At 50.4% G+C, this 21,805-nt stretch overlaps 2 protein-coding genes across 2 annotated transcripts in view; one reads left to right on the forward strand and one right to left on the reverse strand.

The window, feature by feature from the left end:
* The first annotated feature begins 2,287 nt into the window (after positions 1 to 2,287).
* On the forward strand, positions 2,288 to 4,321 carry FZD5 (frizzled class receptor 5). Its single transcript, XM_069861773.1, has one exon. It carries the CDS (start codon positions 2,291 to 2,293, stop codon positions 4,019 to 4,021), a length of 1,731 nt encoding a protein of 576 aa, XP_069717874.1. The 5' UTR covers positions 2,288 to 2,290; the 3' UTR covers positions 4,022 to 4,321.
* Positions 4,322 to 10,582: 6,261 nt separating this feature from the next.
* The window catches only part of CCNYL1 (cyclin Y like 1), a 35,852-nt gene continuing 24,629 nt past the window's right edge, over positions 10,583 to 21,805 (reverse strand). Inside the window, exons 8-10 of the mRNA XM_069860895.1 lie at positions 20,922 to 21,088; positions 15,092 to 15,254; positions 10,583 to 12,305 (exon numbers count right to left, since the gene is read on the reverse strand). Coding sequence (XP_069716996.1) covers positions 12,189 to 12,305; positions 15,092 to 15,254; positions 20,922 to 21,088 — 447 coding nt within the window. The 3' untranslated portion in view covers positions 10,583 to 12,188. The remainder of the gene's footprint in view (positions 12,306 to 15,091; positions 15,255 to 20,921; positions 21,089 to 21,805) is intronic.

The following is a 21,805-nucleotide window of genomic DNA, read 5'->3' on the forward strand; positions in this document are numbered from 1 at the left end:
GAATAAAGGCGCTGCCATAGCGGGCACAGCCTGCGACCCCCCAAACCTGGAAGCAGATCTATTTCCCTTCATGCCCTGGAGTTTCCATGGGCTTCGGGAGCAGCGGAAGCCCCTGAAAACCAGGCTGGTAACTTAGTTGCTGGGTTCAAGTTCCTCCTGTCAGGCCACTGATCGTGATCACTGCAGTAGCCTCACAGGAGTTCGCGTTTCCCAGAGCACTGGGAAGGGACCCCCACCCCACGTGGGGTCTCCTGAAAGATCCAGCTTTTTGTTTTACAGAGCGCTCCCACGTCTGCCACCTGCTTGGGAGGAAAGCGGCTCATGAAACATCTCCTGCGGCTCCAAGGCAGGCCAGGAACACTGCAGCGCAACTGCTGCTCCGGCCCACCATGCACTTTATTACAGGCAAAACGTAGAGCATAAAGCAGAAACCTGTCAGGACTTGAGGGTTTATTTTTAAAAGAGAAAGTTGTTAAGTGTCAAGGTTGGTGGTGTAGATGATGCGCTGGTGTGTAGGTGTGGGTGATACAGATGTAGATGTGTAACGTATAGATGGTACGGTGTGGCCAGCAGGTCCAGGGGGGTTATTCTCCCTCTGTACTCGGCACTGGTGAGACCGCTCCTCGAATCCTGTGTTCAGTTCTGGGTCCCTCACCACACGAAGGATGTTGAGGCTCTGGAGTGAGTCCAGAGAAGAGCAACAAAGCTGGTGAGGGGGCTGGAAAACAGGCCTTATGAGGAACGGCTGAGAGAGCTGGGGGTGTTTAGCCTGGAGAAGAGGAGGCTGAGGGGAGACCTCATTGCTCTCTACAACTACCTGAAAGGAGGTTGTGGAGAGGAGGGTGCTGTCCTCTTCTCCCAAGTGACAGGGGACAGGACAAGAGGGAATGGTCTCAAGCTCCACCAGGGGAGGTTCAGTCTGGATATCAGGAAAAAAATTTTCACGGAAAGGGTCATTGGGCACTGGCAGAGGCTGCCCAGGGAGGTGGTTGATTCACCTTCCCTGGAGGTGTTTAAAGGACGGGTGGACAAGGCGCTGAGGGACATGGTTTAGTGATTGATGGGAATGGTTGGACTCGATGATCCAGTGGGTCTTTTCCAACCTTGTGATTCTATAATTCTATACTATACAAGAGATGATATGCTGGTGTGTATGTATGGCTGATATACATGTAGATGTATAGACGGTACTGTATGACAGGCTGAGAGAGTTGGGGTTGTTCAGCCTGGATGAGGCTCCAAGGAGAATTTATAGTGACCTTCCGGTACCTCAAGGAGCTACAGGAAAGGTGGGGAGGGACTTCTTACAAAGGCTTGTAGCAACAGGATGAGGGGCAATGGGTATAAACTGAAGAGGGGCAGATTTCGACTAGACAGAAGGAGGGGTTTCTTCACGCTGAGGGTGGTGAGGCACTGGCCCAGGGAAGCTGTGGCTGCCCCATCCCGGGAGGTGTTCAAGGCCAGGTTGGATGGACCTTGGGCAGCCTGGGCTGGTGGGAGGTGACCCTGGATGATCTGGAAGGTCCCTTGCAACCCAAACTAATCTGTGATGACAGCTGTGTGCGTATGTATGTACAGATTTATCAGTGTAGATGTATGGACAATCCCATATGACAGGTGGTAACCCGGTGTGTCTGTGCAGATGATACAGATGTATCAACAGAGATGTATAGATGATCCTATGCTCGCCGGCTTCCACGGGGCGAGCGCGGGCTGCCGTGTCCCTGAGCTCCGCGGAGGCGCGGCCGCCGCCGGCTGCCGGGTGCTGGGGCGTGTCCTGGGCGGGCGGTGGGCTGGCCCCGGGGCGCCCCGGCCGCTGGGGGGCGTGGCCTCGGCCCATGGGCGTGTTCTCCCTGGGTCTCCGGCCAGTGAGGGGGCGTGTCCCGGCCGGTGGGCGTGGCCTCTGCTGACTCCCGGCCAATGAGGGGGCGTGTCCCGGGCGGGGGGCGTGTCCCTGGCTCCGGTGGGCGTGGCCTCGTCGATCCCGGCCGCTGAGGGGCGTGTCTCCGGGCGGTGGGCGTGGCCTCGGGCACCCCTCGGCCAACCAGAGGGCGCGTCCCGGGGCTGGGGGCGTGTCCACGGACGGGCCCGGCCAATGAGGGGGCGTGTCCCGGGCCGTCCCCGGCCAATGGGGTTGGCCCCGGGGGGGGGGCGGTGCCGCGGGTGCCGGCGCGGCGCGGGGAGCGCTCGGGGCGCAGAGCGCGGGCGGCGGCGGCGGCGGCGGGTGCCGCGGGGCCGGTCCCGGGGCATGAGGCGGCGGCGGCGGCGGTCGGACGGCGCGGCGGCGGCGATGGGCGGGCGGGGGCTGCCGGCGCCGCTGGTGCTGGGGCTGCCGCTGCTGCTGGGGCTGCCGGCGGCGGGGCGCGCCGCTTCCAAGGCGCCGGCGTGCCAGGAGATCACGGTGCCGATGTGCAAGGGCATCGGCTACAACCTCACCTACATGCCCAACCAGTTCAACCACGACACGCAGGACGAGGCCGGGCTGGAGGTGCACCAGTTCTGGCCGCTGGTGGAGATCCAGTGCTCCCCGGACCTGCGGTTCTTCCTGTGCAGCATGTACACCCCCATCTGCCTGCCCGACTACGCGAAGCCGCTGCCCCCGTGCCGCTCGGTGTGCGAGCGCGCCAAGGCCGGCTGCTCGCCCATCATGCAGCAGTACGGCTTCGCCTGGCCCGAGAGGATGAGCTGCGACCGCCTGCCCGTGCTGGGCGACTCCGAGGTGCTCTGCATGGGCTACAACAGCACCGACGCCACCAGCCCGCCGCCCTCCTTCGCGAAGCCCACGCGCCCGGGCAAGGACGCGGGCAGAGGCCTGACGCCGCTCGGCGGGCAGCGCCCCGCGGGCTCCGACTGCGGCCGGGCCTGCGGGTGCAAGGCGCCCCTGGTCCCCATCGCCAAGGAGTCCCACCCGCTGTACAACCGCGTCCGCACCGGGCGGGTGCCCAACTGCGCCATCCCCTGCCACCAGCCCTACTTCACCCAGGACGAGAAGACCTTCGCCACCTTCTGGATCGGCCTCTGGTCCATACTCTGCTTCCTGTCCACCTCCACCACCGTGGCTACCTTCCTCATCGACATGGAGCGCTTCAAGTACCCCGAGCGCCCCATCATCTTCCTCTCCGCTTGCTACCTCTTCGTCTCCGTGGGCTACATCGTGCGGCTGGTGGCAGGACACGCCAGCGTGGCTTGCGACCCAGAGCACCACCACATCCACTATGAAACTACGGGCCCTGCCCTCTGCACCGTGGTTTTTCTTCTTCTCTACTTCTTCGGCATGGCCAGCTCCATCTGGTGGGTCATCCTGTCCCTCACCTGGTTTCTGGCGGCCGGCATGAAGTGGGGCAACGAGGCCATCGCCAGCTATGCGCAGTACTTCCACCTGGCTGCCTGGCTCATTCCCAGTGCCAAATCCATCGCCGTGTTGGCACTTAGCTCCGTGGACGGTGACCCAGTGGCTGGGGTTTGCTACGTGGGCAACCAGAGCCTGGAGAACCTGCGGGGCTTCGTGCTGGCACCGCTGGTGGTTTATCTCTTCACCGGCAGCCTCTTCCTGCTGGCCGGGTTCGTCTCGCTCTTTCGCATCCGCAGCGTGATCAAGCAGGGCGGCACCAAGACCGACAAGCTGGAGAAGCTGATGATCCGCATCGGCATCTTCACCGTGCTCTACACTGTGCCCGCCACCATCGTCATCGCCTGCTACATCTACGAGCAGCACAACCGGGAGGCGTGGGAGCAGGCGCAGAACTGCTCCTGCCCGGGGGACCCCCACCGCCCCAAGCCCGACTACGCCGTCTTCATGCTCAAGTACTTCATGTGCCTTGTGGTGGGCATCACCTCCGGTGTCTGGATCTGGTCCGGCAAGACGCTGGAGTCCTGGAGGCGCTTCACAGCTCGCTGCTGCCGGGCCAGGAAGCCCGCGGGCGCCTCCGTGTACGGTGAAGCCAGCCCGGCACTTGTTGGCAGGACGATGTTGCCCAGCATGGCTTCCTACCACAAGCAGGTCCCTCTGTCGCACGTGTGACCGGAGGGAGCCTCGGTGACCCCAGCCTCAGGGAGGAGAGGGTTGCAAAGACCCTGGGCCACAGAAGAGGGGGTGGCAGCTGGGCTACCCCTGGAGTCCTCAGCCCCACCGCAACGGTGCTGCCCAGGACCAAGCGTGTGCGTCCGTGGGACGTGGAGCAGCTGCGTCCCCCGGCAGAGCAGGGAGAGGCGCTGCCAGAGATGTGGGGGCAGAGGGACAAGGAGACCTGGAGCCTGGCACTGCCGCGTATGCCCCTTTCAGGGTCCCACGCCCTGTTGGGGGTTCCTTTGGTGCTGCCATCTGCGGGCTTGCCAAGTGGCAGGTAGCCCTCGAGCACTGCTTTGTGTCCCATGAGGAGCCTCGGGGCGTCTCACCGGTGCTGGGGTGAAGGGGAGAGCTGCAGCAGGCACGGTGGGTTGTCACCCCCCGACCCCGCGCGGTGTCCTGGCTCCTGCAGCGAGCCACCCACCAGAGCCCAGGAGCTGGGCTGCTGTGCTGCACCCTGTGGGCAGAACGGGATAATGTCCCCAGGGCTCCTGGAGCCCCCGGGGACAACTGTGGGTGGCGGAGGAGAGGGCTGGGGGCTTCACAGGCATTGGCGGTGCAGGAGGAGGGGGCTGCGGAGAGGAGCTGCCATCCAGCCCCTGAGGTGGTCAGAGAGAGGGTCTGCAGCATAGGTGGGGACCAGGCGACCCCACAGGTCCCTTCTCGCCTGGGTGAGTGTGTGTGGGAGGCTCGGAGCAGGGTCGGCTGCTGTTGGGGTCCAACTCCACGATGGGAAACGACTCCCAGTCTGCGATGGGCAGCGACTCCCAGGTTCTCCCCACTGCTCCGCGATGGGCATCCAGCCCCACCGCCCGCCGAGCGACTCTCCCAGAGAGCCGAGGGGCTGCGCAGGTGGCGAAGCTGCCATCCCAGCACGGGGTTCCTGGGGAGCCCTGGGCACTGCTATAGCTCTGGCACCACGAGAAGCCTCCTCCTGAGCTACCCTGTGCTTGGGGAAGGGTTTGGTGCTGCTCTGCACCTCCGGCCTCTGCCGTGGGGTGTTTCTCGCATCTCCCTCACGCTGTGTGGGTTACATGGGGTGAGGTGGGCAGCCCTGGCACCCTGCCCCGCCAGGCTGCGGAACGCTGGCACAGCAGCCGAGTGTGGCACAACCAGCCCTCTCCTGGGGTGGTGGCACTTTTGCAGCAGGCAGCGTGTGCAGAGGGTGGGTCTGAGCCAGGTGGCCGTCTAGCTCTCCTCGGGGAACGGCTGGGTTTACCGGCCAGCCTGCTGCTTTCGAAGCTGTGCGTCTGTCAGAGACAGTGCCGGGCTCGAGAGCGAGCAGTGGATTTAAGAAAACTCAGCAGAGCGCTCGTGCCCCCTTCCCTCCAGCTTCCCAAGCCTTTTTCACTTCCCCAGCTCGGGCAGCAGCAGAGCACTGGCAGGAGCGGTGCGGGGCATTACGTGGTGGTGACGGCTGGGTTTCGATGAGTGATGGGTTAGGGGGGGCTGTGTCAGCTTCCCCAGGCAGGGTCAGGGCAGGGGGCTCCGGCTGTGGCACACGATGAGGCACAGCTGCTGAGAGGCGGCTGTCTCTGGCTTCAACCCACTTGTGAAAGCAGCCCCTGTTCTGTTTTAGGGTTTGTTTGGTTTTTTTTCTCCCCCCGCGTTAAGTGGTGATCGCGTTCATAACCCTCCCGGCTGTTACTCGAGTCCTTCAAGCGTGGTGCTGTGACCTGGCCACTCAAGCCCTGCAGAACAACTGCTGGCTTTGCTCCCGCTGGACTGCGAGCATCCGAGGTTGCTCTTAACAGCCTCGGACCACTTCAGTCAAGAAGGTTTCCACCTCATTTTAAAACCAAAGCCTGGGAAGTGAGGGGACGCTCAAGTGGCACGTCTACCGATAAAGGCACCGCGTGAGTGTCTGCTGGGACATTCTGGCCAGAGCAGCCGTCGGAGCAGGGATGGAGGGCTCGGCAGAGGCACATATCGGCGCTCTTACGACAGAGGGCTGGCTCCCTCCAGCACGTTGCAGTGCTCCATCGCGGACAGAATTGCACCATATTGTGTTAGGCACTGTAAACAGTTGTATTATAGCCTGGGTTGTACATACAGGAGCTGCAGTGACCTTTGATACGGGTTTGGGACAAGTGTGTTCTCGGCAGCGAGGCAGGTCGGGTGCAGGGACACTGTGGGAAGTCTCATGCTGTAATCCAGGGCATTAAATAACTCCGACCTGCTCCAATCCACGCCTTGCTGGACTCCTCTCTTTCTATAGTGCCTTTTGTAGATACAGCTAAACACACATCACACAATACAATGAACAAAACCATGTCAAAGGTAGCGTTTTGTTGTTTTTGGTTTTTTTTTCAAAGTGCAACTGACTGTGTAAAGAATTTTTTTTTTTAGAAAAAAAAAAGCAATCCAAGATTAGCTACAAACCGTTGTGTATTGAAAAATGCAAGAGCATTTTCAGCTTTGATCTAACGGTAGGTTAATACGATCAACTTGTGTTTTCAACTGGCCTCTCAGCAACAAGTGGCAGGCGGGGGAAGGAGCCAGTGCCATGTGCCCCGAGTGCTGTAGCCAATTTACATGTTGGGTTTGCTTCTTCCATAACTGATGCTGTTCAACATTGTTTAAATAACTATACTATATTTTGTGAAAAGATGAAAAAATTTTATTCAAAGAGAAGTATCGAGATTAGTTATTTATGAGGACAAAAAGAAAAAAGTGTATTGTTTTGTCTGTTTCTGCTATTAATTACCATAAAATCTGTGGGGAGAAGGGGAGGCATGTGCTGGAGAGCTGCGTGGGGCGGTTATCACCAGGGATCACGGGGGACTGGGGCATAGGAATAGCATGTTCAGGAGGGAATGCCCTCAAGGTCCACCAGGGGAGGTTCAGGCTTGACATCAGGAAGAATTTTTTCATAGAAAAGGTCATTGGGCACTGGAACAGGCTGCCCAGGGAGGTGGTGGAGTCACCTTCCCTGGAGGTGTTTAAAGGACGGGTGGATGAGGTGCTGAGGGGCATGGTTTAGGGGCGGATAGGAGTGGTTGGACTCGATGATCCAGTGGGTCTTTTCCAACCTAGCGATTCTGTGACTCTATGTTCCATGTGCAGGAACCCCCGCGGCGCTGCCCTGCGCACGGGGGTGTCAGGCTCCCGCGCCCTCACGGCTGGTGAGCAGTGGCCCGCGGTGGCACCATGTGTCTCAGCCACCCAGCTCCGCAGGGAACCGGGGTTAAACCCCAGGGGCTGGTGCACCCAACCCCACTGACAGCGCCTTTCCTTGTCAGGCCAAGGTCACAGCTTGCTGGCAGCAGAGGGTTAACCATCAACTTTTATTGGTGTTGTGCAGTTTGCACGGTCAGCCCCTCACCCTGTGTGTTGGGTGCCCTCTGAGGAGCATCAGGCCGAGCGGCAATGCCCGTGTTGCCATCTGCTGTACACTCTTGTGTCGGGAGAAACGCTTTAGGAAGGACAGCAAGGGGTTAAGATGACTAATGGTGCAGGACTCTGCTATCTAGTTAGGTGTGTAGGCACACACCAGGTCCCACTAGATAGGATCTCTTACCTGGAAGCAGCATTCCAGCACCCAGTGATAAACCCCACAGACTGACTCACCCCATCCCTCATGCCCCCCCTGCTCAAGTATGAGCACAGCATCCCGCAGGGGCTAGTCCGATCACCGACGGGGCAACACGCATCATCTCAGCACCAGGTTCTTCCCGAGAGGCTGTGGAGACTCGCGGTGTGCCTCCAGCCCCTTGCTGGCAGCCTTGTCACCCTCACCTCCCAGGAGCTCCTCAGTAAACAGGCGTTTGGCAGAGCAACCATCCGGCGCCTACCTGGAGCCGGAGTTTTGGGGCGAGGGTAGGGCCAGGGCTGCAGGCAGCCCTCTGCTAATCACCTGCAGGATTCTGCTCCAGTGAGTGCAGGTGCTCCCTCGTGCTCCAGTGCTCTCCATGTCAACCACCATGAGGTGGTTGAGTCCCCTTCCCTGGAGGTGTTTAAGGGACAGGTGGACAAGGCGCTGACGGGCATGGTTTAGTGTTTGATAGGAATGGTTGGACTTGATGATCCCGTGGGTCTTTTCCAACCTGGTGATTCTATGATTCTATGTCCCATTTGGTCAACTTCGGCCACCCTCGAGGCACCTACTGTCTTCTCTGAGGTCAAACAGTGCAAGGGCAGCACAATTTCAGGCTGGGTGGCAATGGGGAATGAGAGTGTCTGACAGCACGGGGACTGTGCAGCTTCTCAAGCAGGTTATAATACCACAGAGAAGAAACCTAAGTGGCTGTTTCACCTAAAAAAAAAAAAAAGAAGCTGTGTCCACAAATGCAGCCTGAGACATTTCTAATCCCATGACGAGCAAGCCAGCGTTCAGCCAGTTAAAGGCTCTTTCCTGCCAGGGTGGGCAGATGTGCTGGTGAGTTTTGGCAGCGCCCTGTAAGTCACTGTTTATTGACAACTTACTTGGTGCGAGTGCAGGTCTCCAAGATGACGATACAGTCCTGCAGGCTATTGCGCTATCGGGCTATGGGAAATACCAGCCCAGGACGGGGCGCTAACGCAGCACCTCACCCTGCCAGCCCCTGCCCAGGCTCTCGCCTCAATCGCTCCTCTGTCCTCTGCTTACTCAGGTTATACTTGATGCCTCTACTCTTATCCAGAAGCAATGGTCTTGACATTTATTCCATCCCTGAAGTGCCTGTTCTCTTCGCTGCCAAACCCACACTGAAGTAGTTCTCATAAAATTCCCTTAGAAACAAAATACACAGTCCCTGTACACAAAGGGAAAGGGCTGCCGAAGCCCAAGGGAATCACGTAGCCCACAAACGCATCCGTGACTCCCTGCCCCTGCCGACCACTAACACACGAGGCTTGTGTGATGTTTGCTGCTCACATTATTCTTGCTGGGCCATGACACAGCCATTGTCACTGCAAGCAGTGTTTACTGTCAGCTGGGGAGTGCTGCCCTGGGACCGAATGCAGACAGAGGTCACCTCAACAGAGATTAAATATTATTCAGCCGTTGGGTAAAGAGAGACAAGGTACACTGATCCTTAGTGAACCTTACAGGGTAACACCCTGCCCCTGCAGTTCATCGTCCAACAGAAGCACCTAAACACAGTTCCTTCTGAAGAGTCACTGCTCAGCCCTTCAAAGGGGAGCTGTACGGTTTACTTATTGGTTACCTAAGAAATCCACTACCTGTGTTTTCCAGAATCTAACCCTTTTCCAGAATTTAACTCTTTTAAGGGTACCAGAATATTAAATAGAACTGCTATTTTCCCCCTCTCTTAAGTAGCCACGTTGTAGTTGAGCCCCGTTTAGCAACTGCTGGTGATCAAAATCCTGCTGACAACGATGTGCTCTAGGCTGCGCTCCACTAAAACTAAAGCTAGTTAAAGTTAGAGCCAAAATTAAGTTTGTACGAACAGCCTCCTGCAGGACATAGTGCCGAAGCAGCCGTCAGCTCTAACGGTCATTCGCCAGAAAAAAAAGTGCATCCAGATGCATCCCACGAAGTTAAAGGCACCTGGCAGTGCTACAGAAAGAAAAACTCGTTAGCAATTAGGTCACAAGTAAACCCAGGAGCTGGACACTAGTAGCTTCTAATTTAGTGCTCCTCAAAGGACTTACAACACCAACTGACCTCCAAATCGATGGTCCCTACTTATTGGCCATTTCAGTGCAAACCGTCAGTGAGCACTTACTTGAGCAGCCCCAGTCCAATTCTGAACCCAAGCGGCACCGCCAGACCCTGCAGGCAGCTGCTGCCAGGGCCCTGTCCCGCTGCCGGGTGGCTCACAGGCACTGGATGAGCTCAGCCAGCCACCTGGACATTCCCAAGTCAGCAATAAAATGAAGGAGAGGGGCTGGTACAGGGAATGGAAGGCCCTTTTTCGTCCCCGTCTCGAAGCAGGGGGCGTGGGTGTTTCTGTTTTCATAGAATAGTTTGGGTTGGAAGGGACCTAGTTCCACCAGTGCCCATCCAGTTCCAACCCCGCTGCCATGGGCAAAGACACCTCCCACCACACCAGGCTGCCCAAGGTCCATCCAGCCTGGCCTTGAACACCTCCCGGCATGGGGCAGCCACAGCTTCCCTGGGCAACCTGGGCCAGCGCCTCACCACCCTCAGCATGAAGAAATTCCTCCTTACATCAAGTCTAAATCTGCCCCTCTCCAGTTTATACTCATTGCCCCTCGTCCTATCACCACAAGCATTTGAGAACAGTTACTCTCCAGCTTTCTTGTAGCCCCTTCAGGTACTGGAAGGTCACTATAAGATCTCCTTGAAGTCTTCTCCAGGCTGAACAACCCCAACTCTCTCAGCCTGTCCTCGTATGGGAGGTGCTCCAGCCCTCGCATCATCCTTGTAGCCTCCTCTGGACCCGTTCCAACAGCTCCATATCCTTCTTATGTTGAGGACTCCAGAACTGGACACAGCACTCCACATGAGGTCTTGCCTTTTTCATACTTTAGAGAAGCTGCACAGCATTAAATCCTGGTGAGGGAGGACAAAACCAGAGACCTGTACAGAACACACAATTCACCTTTAACTTTAATTAAAATAGAGTTTATTAGCTTTTCTTTTAATACAAACATGAGAAAGGAAAACCACCTGAAGGTGTAGCATTATTTTCAAAATTGAATTGTGATCAATACCTGAAGTGCCAAGTTCCATGGATTTGGGAGCCAGGGGCTGGCATATTTGCATACTGCAAAAGACCGTAGGCGTCGTTTTGAGTGCAGCCAAAGCGATGGTTGCATTCAGACAGCCCCACTCTCAAAGGCATATGGACTTGCTTTTCAGTCTAAGTTTCCGGGCCTTGGCTGGAAAAGGAAGTGCACAAAACCTGTGCCACTCGGAGGGAGATCTGCTCCTAGGACAAACTGCCTAGAATCTTTTTGGATCCAAGAAGAGAAGATACTACGAAGACTTGTAACAGGAAGAGTCTAACAATACTTATCCTGTTTAGAGTTCTGTTTCAGAGCCTAAAAATAAGCTCCATTCCAAAATCTCAGAAAGAGCAAAACCCAAGCCTCTAGAGCAGTCACACAAGATAAATTCACATCGGGAAAAAAAAATATTAAAAAAAGAGTTTTCTAGAAAGCTTTCTGATAATTCTCAATTGAAGATGGTATTTTTCAATCTACCTTGTCAGGCAGTCCAGAATTCTCAATGTAAATCCCTGCCAGGAAAGACACCCCAGGAGAGCCAGATGGATGCACAATATCAGCTTTAGGAACTCCACTGTATATAGCACAAGAGATCCGCAGTAGAACTCGGAGAAGCAGTGCTGCACACACGCCATTCACCACTGGACTGCTACACTGTTCAAGATGGTGATGATGTCTCCACACCAACTTTCTCACTCAATGCCTCAGAAAAATACACAGATTGCGTCTCTTCCAGAGCAGTAGAAGTAATAGAAAATGGGAGAAGCACCATAATTCACAAGAAATGCAGCATGGACCCTATACATTTTAACAATACAACCGTATCTCTGCCTCCAGTCAAAACATTCAAAGTCTTTTGACAATCTCAACTGGAGTGAAGTTGTGGGTGCAGAGCTGGAATTCCTTCCTGCTGGGCAGCTTCTTGGTTATGAACAGATCACCAATAATAGCAGCTTTTAGTAGCCAAACCAGGGAAAAGCTGTCAACACGTGTCTATGCTACTGTTTTCAGCTCCAGAGTGGCTTTATACTTTAAGAGTCCCATGTTTTGTTTTGTTTTTTTTGTAACACTGCATCGACCCGAAATACAAAATGCAGCAAGACTCTGGATGACAAGGGAGAGGAAAGAAGAACATTGTAACTATAGTCATGTGGTTAGTGTTTAAATTCTAAAATTTAAAACTACTTATTATTAAAAACCTCAAGAGTTCACAGCTATAGGCCTACATAGTAAGCAAACATCTGTGGGGGAGAGAAGTTTGTTTTTGCACCTCTGGATACATTAGAAGGAGGAGAGAGTTGATTCGACAAAGACCTTGTCTTTTGCACCAAGTATGCGCCTCAAGCTCTGGGCTCCCTTGGCTAGTTTACCCTTCTCTCCTCCTCTTGCTGGAAGACACCATCACCGCTGGCTTGTGTGCGTGGAGTGGTGGTTTTCCTCCGATTCAAATGGATGCTGGTTCACGGTGCTGCACCTTTCTCTCTCCTCAGGAGAGGATGGCATTAGAACGGCGGATACCAACTAAGTTATCAGCACTGAAAGATCGTCTCATAGCAGCTTTCGACAAGTCTTTGTATTTGTCTTCGCACAGACGGGAGATAGCCTGAATACCATGTTCAGATACAAAATGAAAAGGACACATTAGAAAAGTCTGAACATTTCAAGGAAGCTTTCACAAGTGTAATGCCATGGAGCAGGCACTCTGTCGCAGTGACTCTACCAGCTTTTTTACCTAAAACGACAGTAAATAACATCTACTTTGGAGGGAAGGTAAGAAAGGGGTCTGTCCCCATGCTAACAGAACCCTATCCATCAGAAAGTAAGGCATACAGAAGGCAAATGGTTTCCATACCCAAGTATCTTCATCCTTTTACCAGTCTCAGTATCTCATGGAAAACCTGGATCCACTTCAGACTGAGGAGTTTGTGGCAGCTATGGTCAAAACTGCACCTAATGGCTACGTCCGCTGCATGCAGCAGCACAAAGACTTTAATTTAACTCTACAAAACTGCACAGAGCTGTTTCTATAGGAGAAAAGGTTCAAACTGAAAAGGTTTCTGCCCTCTGTCAGGCACTTTGCCCTTGGGCACTAAGTGCAAGCGAGCCTAGCGAACGATGTTCTACTAGGATGTCTGTTTTGCCTCCACCTTCTCTACATCCTCTCCCTGGGATCACTCACACAATCAGGTTCCTGAAGAGATTTGAGAAAGGAGGGCAGTCCACTGCTCAACGGCACAGCAATAGCCATGGCACTTTAATACAGCTATTAAATATCAGCGCATGTGGACAACTTATTATTTAACTGCTTTTTCATCCATTTATTGGCTTCCTCTGCTCATCTATCTAGTCAAGCAGCCTATGAGCAACTATTCTAGTAACAAGCCTAATTATTTAAACTCTAATAGTACATCATTGTCCAGAAGATACTGCGTCCTCCCCTGCAAAGCCTGTTTTTGATTGGAGCCTTCCTGCATTATTGATGCAAATAAATAGATACCAGTAATAAAAGGCTGAACTGAATTTCAGTCCTGAACATTTGCTTCCATTAATAATTTACCACCTATCACCAGCTGAACTTTCAGAGTCCTGCAATCAGCTACAAGCCTACACCTTCCCTTTAAAGCAGCACCCATTCAGCACACCCCAGTGTTCTGCAAGTTCAAGAGGTGAAAAGCACTCTGAGCATGAATAAACTCTTAAGTGCATTTTAAAATAATTATTTACATTTATTTCTGCCGGCCTTCTGAAAACACGCATTTGGCTCAAGAGCGGCATTCTCTGACACACTGGCTGCATGAGCTCCCAGTGCAAGACCAGACAGACTCTCTATCCTGTTTTAATGCCGCATATCAATCATAAAGCAACCTGTGTTGACATATTTAGCCCCAGTTGCCTATATGGTGTAAATCAGTTCTCAGTTTCTGGAATACTAATTCACTGCTTCATACAGGCTCCTATCAACTGATGTGTACTTCTAACCGAAAGGTAGACTCAAAAATTTTAGCAAGTGGTTTAAAATATTTATCACATTTTAGAATTAAAAATTGAAATGTCCTATATAAATGCATTACTAAGTGAATTGTGACAAATCATACTGAACTGAAACTCTAGTTTTTAAATACCAAGCCTTCAAATGCTAGCAAAGAAGAAAGAAAACAGGCTTGCAATCTGTAAATCATCCACTTACTCCTGGGCACTGAGTAGTTCAGTAAACAATTTCCTGTGGAATATGAAATGCCCTACAACCACATTTACAATTAGTGACAGTGTTAGCTTAAAGTGCAAGTAACAAGTGTGAGACAAAGCAGAAGAGCTGCATTGCCTAACTTAGAGGAATTCATAGGCATATTACACCTATGATTCCAAAGGACTAGGAGGGATCGCACTTATTCCCAAAGTTCAGCCACTTCTGGGATGAATTAAGAAAAACCTGGTGCTTGATAAAATTGTTGTGGGTGGACAATCGACATAAGCCACGCACACCGTAGCACACCCCAACTCTGAAAGGGCCTGTGGCAAAGCCTTTGTTGAAAGGTCAACAAAACAACATGCAGAGACATCAATTAAACCTGGACAGATGAAAGGCTGCATCGATCCAACAAGAAATTTTGCCTGGGAACTCAGGTAATGTAGGTATTTTCAAAACGTCTTGTGTATCTCCAACAACAAGGAAGGAAGACTGACTCTGCAAAGTTTTTAAAATGCGCCTTCACACCAAAGAGGGGGGGAACTCACAGAAGGGCAGCCCTTCGCATCGAGCAGAAAGGGCCAGTAATCTGTATTTACCCTCCTCTGGTCATTCAGAAGGACTCCTAAGAAGTGGTTATTCCAAAAGTTTATCTGAAAGTAACATTTCTTTGGAAAGGTGAGGTTCTAGAAGTCGTGGAAAGAAACACGTTCTAATTTCTGCAGCTGTCCCCAGACAAATGGTTTATTAAACCATGAGAGCAGTAAGAGCGCTCTATCGAAAAGCAGCTGTGCAGTGGGATGCAGTGGGAAACCTTCAGCTGGTAGAATTTAGAAAGGTCTGAGTGTGACAGTCTCTAGGTGCCTGGAATACAGACTGTGACCAGGGAAGGACAGACAATCCATTACATATGACACTAATCCTTTCAATCTTAAGTAGTCTAGCTGAGCTACAGTTCCCAAAATAACATCCATTTTATTTTGCAACCTGCTACTCCTTGGTAACCTCTATCCCTTCCCTTCCTCAGAACACCACCTTAGCCTAGGCACAGCTTTAGAAGTGCTCACTGTAGTTAAAGGGGTTAAATTAGCCACTAATATACTGATCTAAAAGCTTTTTAGTTTTTCTAACTGCCACTTAATATGATTAGCAACAGATGCTCTTACTACAGAGTCCACTGCTCAACTCATCTCACACATTACCTCCAGTTTCTGTGCTCTCTCTTTACTGAGAGGCTCCAGCAGAAAGCTCAGGTTATTGTCATCTGCTAGGGAGCGAAGATCGAAGTAGTATTTGGCGTAAACACTGGCAGGAACATTGATATTAAACTGCAGTAGCTCCAAAAAGTGTCTTTCCATCTCATTCCTAGGAGGCATAAGGGACAGAAGACAAAGGAAAAAAAGACAGTTTTAGCTGGCTGAAAATCCTGATGAGACCTCAATCTTGTTTTTAAAACCAGCAACTTTGAAATAGCCAGAGTGCTATGCATTATTAGATTAGAAAGACAGGTCATTCACTAGTGCTCAAAACAAGGTGCAGCTTTTGAGTCCTGGCACCTCCGGCTTGGAGAGAAAGGTAGTGCCCTGTCGGGCTGACTGGGGAGGTTCATTCTTCGGAGTTCCATTAGTGCAGCTGTACAATTCATGCGCCATTCTCACTCTTGTACGGCCCCACACTATAGTGATCAGATGAAAGGAATGATGTATGCTGTTTATTAGCTCTGAAGAACTTGCAGACATTTTCGCCAGGCTGATAACAGGAAGGGGGTTTATTGAAGTAGAGGCGACTAACAAAGGGAGTAGGCAGATCACCACGGCAACAAATGGATCTATGAAGAGCTGCTGCTATTATCTCACAGAAAAAAGCCTCTTGAACAACACGGATTCATCTCCAATAAATAAATAAATAAGCAGCATTAGGTGGGAGAAGGAATTTTCTCCTCAATAGCATTAGGCAGGATAACAAAGTACTATGTCAAAGGGCACTGCCCAGTTTTTACTCACTCGTGTATTTTCACTGGGCAAAATATTTGGAGGAAAGCGGGGAGAGAGACATGATATGAAAAAGGCTGCTTCAACTACTGTACCGTGGTCAGCTAAATCAGAGGTGTTCTACAGAGGAGAAATGTTTTTTCAGATTAACCTAGAAGAAACCGGTGGTACCCCAACCAAGCAGTTCAACACTAACTCATAGTGACTGTTGCTACTGGTAGCAGACCTGTTTCTACAGAATTTGGCAGTTGTACAGGCCAACTGTGACTATGCCAGAAGAGAAGTTGCACAAATTCGGTGGCAAGGCTGTTCTTGCTTTTTGGGAGCTTTTAAAATGGATGTTATACCTATCATAGCAGGGGGAATAAATCAAGGAATCATCCAGGTCATGTCTTGTGTTGGATGGCAGGTCTCAATATGAATAGCAGCTTTGTGCTTGTTTCTAGCACGGTGGACTTGAGTACCATTGAATCTAGTGCCAAAATTAATTTCCTGTTCATATGGTCATAAGCCTATAGAAATGTAAATCAGATAATGTTTTGATGATCAGCTGATCAGAGCTTGATTTACCCTGTGAATAAACATTCTTCACTCCCCTTTTGTACTCACCTACACTAATACATTTTAATTGTGTAAAAATACAATTCTTCATTGGATTAACAAGTCTATTAACAGTGGTTTAAAACCTGGGAAAGGATAATGCCCATGTGTTTTCTGTGCCTTATTTACAAATATATGTAGCCAAAAGAATGAACAGCATGTGTCCCCTTACAAGCAATCACAGCAAGATTAGCAGCTGCACAGTTAATTTTTCAGTGATTATGGATTCAATCTCATCAAAGCAAGCAAGTTTTGACAAAGGATGACTTCCAAATTTAAATTTGATTTCCTTTGATTTTTTTTGTCATTAGAAAGAAATAAAACAAAACAAAAGACCCCTGCCCCAACCTAAAATAAAAAACCCTTTCAGTAAAAAACCCACCTTTGCTTTGGTCAAATGAGAAAGGGCTCGTGGTAGAATAAAACAAAACAAGATGAGCACTTTACCTATGTTGAGTAGGAAGAGGCTAATGCAAATTAACTCGTCTGCCAGGTGTGAGGCCTCTATCTTCTATCCTTTAAAAGCTTGAACCCAACAGCAGTTTCTGCAAGAGCCAGACAGCTCACACTGCTAAGGCTTGTGATGTGGGGCTGCCAAACCAGGGTCTTTAAGGAGCAGGGAGAGTGTGTTTAATGGGAAGAGGTGCATCTCCACTGCTTTTAGAAGAGGTGCCTGGCTTGTACATGCATACGTGTGCACGGACAGATTTGCGGACTGGGTGAACTGAACCAAACATGAACCCTTCTGCCAGTTCCAGAGTGGTGTAAATCCCATGCTTGGCTTTCAGTAGCTCCACAAGGATTTGGATCAGGTCTGTGAGCTCATTCTAGACGCGCAGAGCCAAGAGGAAAATGCATAGAAAATTCACAGACAGAACTTGCCACCAGTCCTTGTGCCACTGTTCCTGCACAGGAACAGCCTTTCTGGGGAGCAACACCTGGCAGAGTCCTGCCAAACAATCTTCAGCTGGGGAGCTGCTGGGGTTTTGGGTGTTTTTTTTGGTAGCACCACCAGCCATCTTTAATGTTAGAATGAAACCATGCCTGAAACTCCTTGGCATTTTTTTTCTCTTAGCAATGCTTGTATTCAGAATCCTTGATACTCATCACCAACTACTTTAAGAAATACTGGAACAACTAAAGCTGACAGTTAACCTCAGTACCTACTACTAATTGAAAGCACACTTATAAATGTAAAACTCAATTTTGCTGAGTATTTGAAGCAGTTTTCCAAGGTTCTAACTGTGGTGATGTTACTCAGCCCAGCAGCAGTGAAGTCTGCTCAGTTGCAGCAGTGAAGTCTGCTCAGTTGCAGCAGTGAAGTCTGCTCAGTTGCAGCAGTGAAGTCTGCTCAGTTGCAGCAGTGAAGTCTGCTCAGTTGCAGCAGTGAAGTCTGCTCAGTTGCAGCAGTGAAGTCTGCTCAGTTGCAGCAGTGCAGGGCTTGGGATGGACACTCCTGGGCTACTGCCAGAAGTGGTTGTACAGTTTCTGCCCATACCTCAATTCAAAGGTCTAAGTCATTTGAAATGAGATGGGACTACAACAATCCCATCTTGAAACTGGGGGAGAAAGTAAGCCTATATTCAGTCTATTTTCCCTACCACCATCCTTGCTTTGAAAATGTAAGTACTGACAATTTCAGGAGATCCAGCATCGGCAACAGAGAGTAAACATCCTGCCTGTTACAGATATTTTCAGTGCTATCAATTTGATTTGTCCCAAATAGGGCCAGAAGAGGAGACATCAAAAAGAGCAAGATGTATACTCCAGCACTCCTACCATCACTGAACCCACTTCAGCCATCTCACAGTTATTTGCAGCAACGCTTCAAGTATGTTCCTGAGACAGATGAACACTGAGCCAGGTTGAGAGAAGATGTACACTGTATGAAACCACTAATTATGCTTTCCTGAAAGCATGGCTGGCACAGCCCCGCATTTAGAGACAAAGAACTTGCAAGGTGTATGTATAAAACAAGGTACTGTGTTTGCTGCTGCCATTTGTGATGTGAAATAACTTGAATAACAAGAAACTGCTTTGGTGCAGATAACTTCTCTATATTTAGAAATGCTACGCCCCCTAAAAAGGAGGAAAACTGGATATCCCTTCCTAAAGAGTTCCAGATAAACACTTATTGTGTTTTAAACACTACCTTTAGACTGAAGGCAGGGAAGAGAGCTCAGAGCAAGAACAGACTCTGTCCCATAGGCAGCCTCCCAGTGGTGTATGCAAACATCTACCACCTCAGTCTGCTCCTGTACAGAACCGATTGTCACTTCATAGGCCTGGACACGTACTCCATTGCAGCACAGTAGCGTGACAAAGCTCAAACACATAAAACAGGTAATGAAGTTTACTAAGGCCAGAAAGCTTGTTATTAAACTGGCCTTCCAGTATTTCTACCACTGTGATAAGGGAAATAAGGGAACAGGCTGGCAAATAGAATTAAAACATTGGCATCTCAAAGCATTCTGCTTGAGAAACTGTCAGTCTCTGGCCTGGACAGGCGCACACTCTCCTGGGCCCAGAGAGTGGTGGTAAATGGTGTGAAATCCAGCTGGAGGCCAGTTACAAGTGGGGTTCCCCAGGGCTCAGTGCTGGGTCCAGCCCTGTTCAATGTCTTTATCAAAGACCTGGATGAAGGCATCGAGTGCACCCTTAGCAAGCTTGCGGACGACACTAAGCTGGGTGGAAGTGTCGATCTGCTGGAGGGTCGGGAGGCTCTGCAAAGGGATCTGAACAGGCTGGAACACTGGGCTGAGTCCAATGGCATGAGGTTTAACAAGGCCAAATGCCGGGTCCTGCACTTGGGGCACAACAACCCTGTGCAGTGCTACAGGCTAGGAGAAGTCTGTCTAGAAAACTGCCTGGAGGAGAAGGACCTGGGGGTGTTGGTTGACAGTGACTGAACATGAGCCAGCAGTGTGCTCAGGTGGCCAAGAAGGCCAATGGCATCTTGGCTTGGATCAGAAACAGTGTGACCAGCAGGTCCAGGGAGGTTATTCTCCCTCTGTACTCGGCACTGGTGAGACCGCTCCTCGAATCCTGTGTTCAGTTCTGGGCCCCTCACCACAAGAAGGATGTTGAAGCTCTGGTGTGAGTCCAGAGAAGAGCAATGAAGCTGGTGAAGGGGCTGGAGAACAGGCCTTATGAGGAACAGCTGAGAGAGCTGAGGTTGTTTAGCCTGGAGAAGAGGAGGCTGAGGGGAGACCTCATTGCTCTCTACAACTACCTGAAAGGAGGTTGTAGAGAGGAGGGAGCTGGCCTCTTCTCCCAAGTGACAGGGGACAGGACAAGAGGGAATGGCCTCAAGCTCCGCCAGGGGAGATTTAGGCTGGACATTAGGAAAAAATTCTTCACAGAAAGGGTCATTGGGCACTGGAACAGGCTGCCCAGGGAGGTGGTTGATTCACCTTCCCTGGAGGTGTTTAAGGCATGGGTGGACGAGGTGCTAAGGGACATGATTTAGTGTTTGACAGGAATGGTTGGACTCGATGATCCGGTGGGTCTCTTCCAACCTGGTTATTCTATGATTCTATGATTCAAAGCTCTCAGAGATCGATCTTTGCAAGGAGAAACTTAACAGAAAATTTAGTGGGCCAAATCCATTCCAAATAAACACGCCTCCAGCAACAGTCTGAAGCCACAAAGATGAACATCCTCTGAAACTGCAGAAATTGTAGGGCTTAAAGCTGGGCGCACCAAGACAAGACAGCAGACTCAAAATTTCTGAAAAACTGAAAACTACATCTGAGACAAGGGCAGATACAGGAAACAGCCTTCATAAACAACCAGCAGTAAGACTGACGATTTTGTCCTCAGCATTGTAGGTAAGTCTAAGAACTCATCCAAAAAGGATGAGCTGCAGCAGTAGCTGAGTATAACACACGCAAGCACGGATATCAAACAGAAATGATACCTGTGTGCCAGCAGCAGTGCTAGGAATTCAGACCTCAACATATTTAGGTCTTAACTGGATACAGAAGAAGACACATAACTCACAAGCTACAGCTTACCTTGAAGACCTTTAAATTTTAAAACCGAAAAGGCAAAGAAAAAGGGTTTTTTCTTGCTTAAAAGGCTTTTGGTAATAATATAACTTGGGCACTTTAGAGTTACATCAATGATAAAAAATGAGTGGAAGCATGCAGGCCGTCCCATGGTTCATCATGGGGGGAAAAGAGGTAAAGAAAACTAAGTTACTCATTAGAAATATTAATACAGATTTGTCTCAAAGTAAGGTTATCCAAAGTTTCCTAGGTTAAAAAAGGGAACGAGGCCAGACACCAGATATACATCATGTACGTATACCACAGCACCAGAGACATTTTCTCAGTGTGATCACAAAAATAGCCATTCCAAAAAAAAAAAAAACCACCAAACCTCCAACTCCAACGAAAAACCCAAACCAATTGCACATTAGCCAAACCTTGCAACTTACATGTCCTCAACAGTAATGTCCTTCAATATTTGGCAATAATCCACATTCCATACAGCCTGATCATCCCAGACTTTAGAAGCCAGCAAAATCGCTCCTAGAACTATCCTCTTCCAGTTACTAGGGCATATGTCGATCTCTGCATAGGTTAAAAGCCTTTCCAAATAAACCTATAAAAAGAAAAAACAAAACGAAACACAAACCAGTTCAATGTGTGTAATAAGACCTGGAACTGAATTCTGAGCAGCAACCATGCCAGTCCAATACAACTGTTTTATCCCATTACCATTAAATGTGTCAAAATAAGTGTTGGTGATTTTTACTTACACTTTAGAATCCAAACTTTCAGGTGTCACAGGTTCTGTGTTTTAGTACAATACAGTAACTGGACCACCAAAGTAAACAATAAAGACAGTGAAGAATCAGTTCTGAGCAGTGAGCCCTGCTGTTTCAGTGAGACACTGCTAGAGTTCTTTGCATCCCAGAGTTATGCAGTCCCCAACCGGTTCTTATTAGGGGCTGTCGGGGATAGTAAATCACTCAACATGGCACTAACCTTCCATCACGGTTCAGGTTCAGCACTTGTAGCTTAAGAGGAAATGCTAACACCTGCACTGTGATCTATAGTTGTAGGATGCAGATGCATTAATTGCTATCCTTCCAAGGAAAGGTGTTACAGTGCTATTTCTGCTTCACCCTGTAAAGAACAGACTTCGATCCTTCACGTACAACAAGGTCATCCTCTGCTTTCATCTGCATCACCAACGGCTTGGATAGTTAAAGACAGCCAAGTCCAAAGATACGTCATGGTCTTTTAATCATTCCTCCCACATAATCCCAAACCAGCCCAAAGACGTTGAATCCTGCTATTTCACGCTCCTGTAATG

The sequence above is a fragment of the Phaenicophaeus curvirostris genome, chromosome 7 (genome assembly GCF_032191515.1).
Source record: "Phaenicophaeus curvirostris isolate KB17595 chromosome 7, BPBGC_Pcur_1.0, whole genome shotgun sequence".
NCBI lineage: Eukaryota > Metazoa > Chordata > Aves > Cuculiformes > Cuculidae > Phaenicophaeus > Phaenicophaeus curvirostris.

Coding starts and splice junctions, on each gene's coding strand:
- FZD5 (XM_069861773.1), top strand. CDS start 2,291: ATGGGCGGGCGGGGGCTGCCGGCGCCGCTGGTGCTGGGGCTGCCGCTG.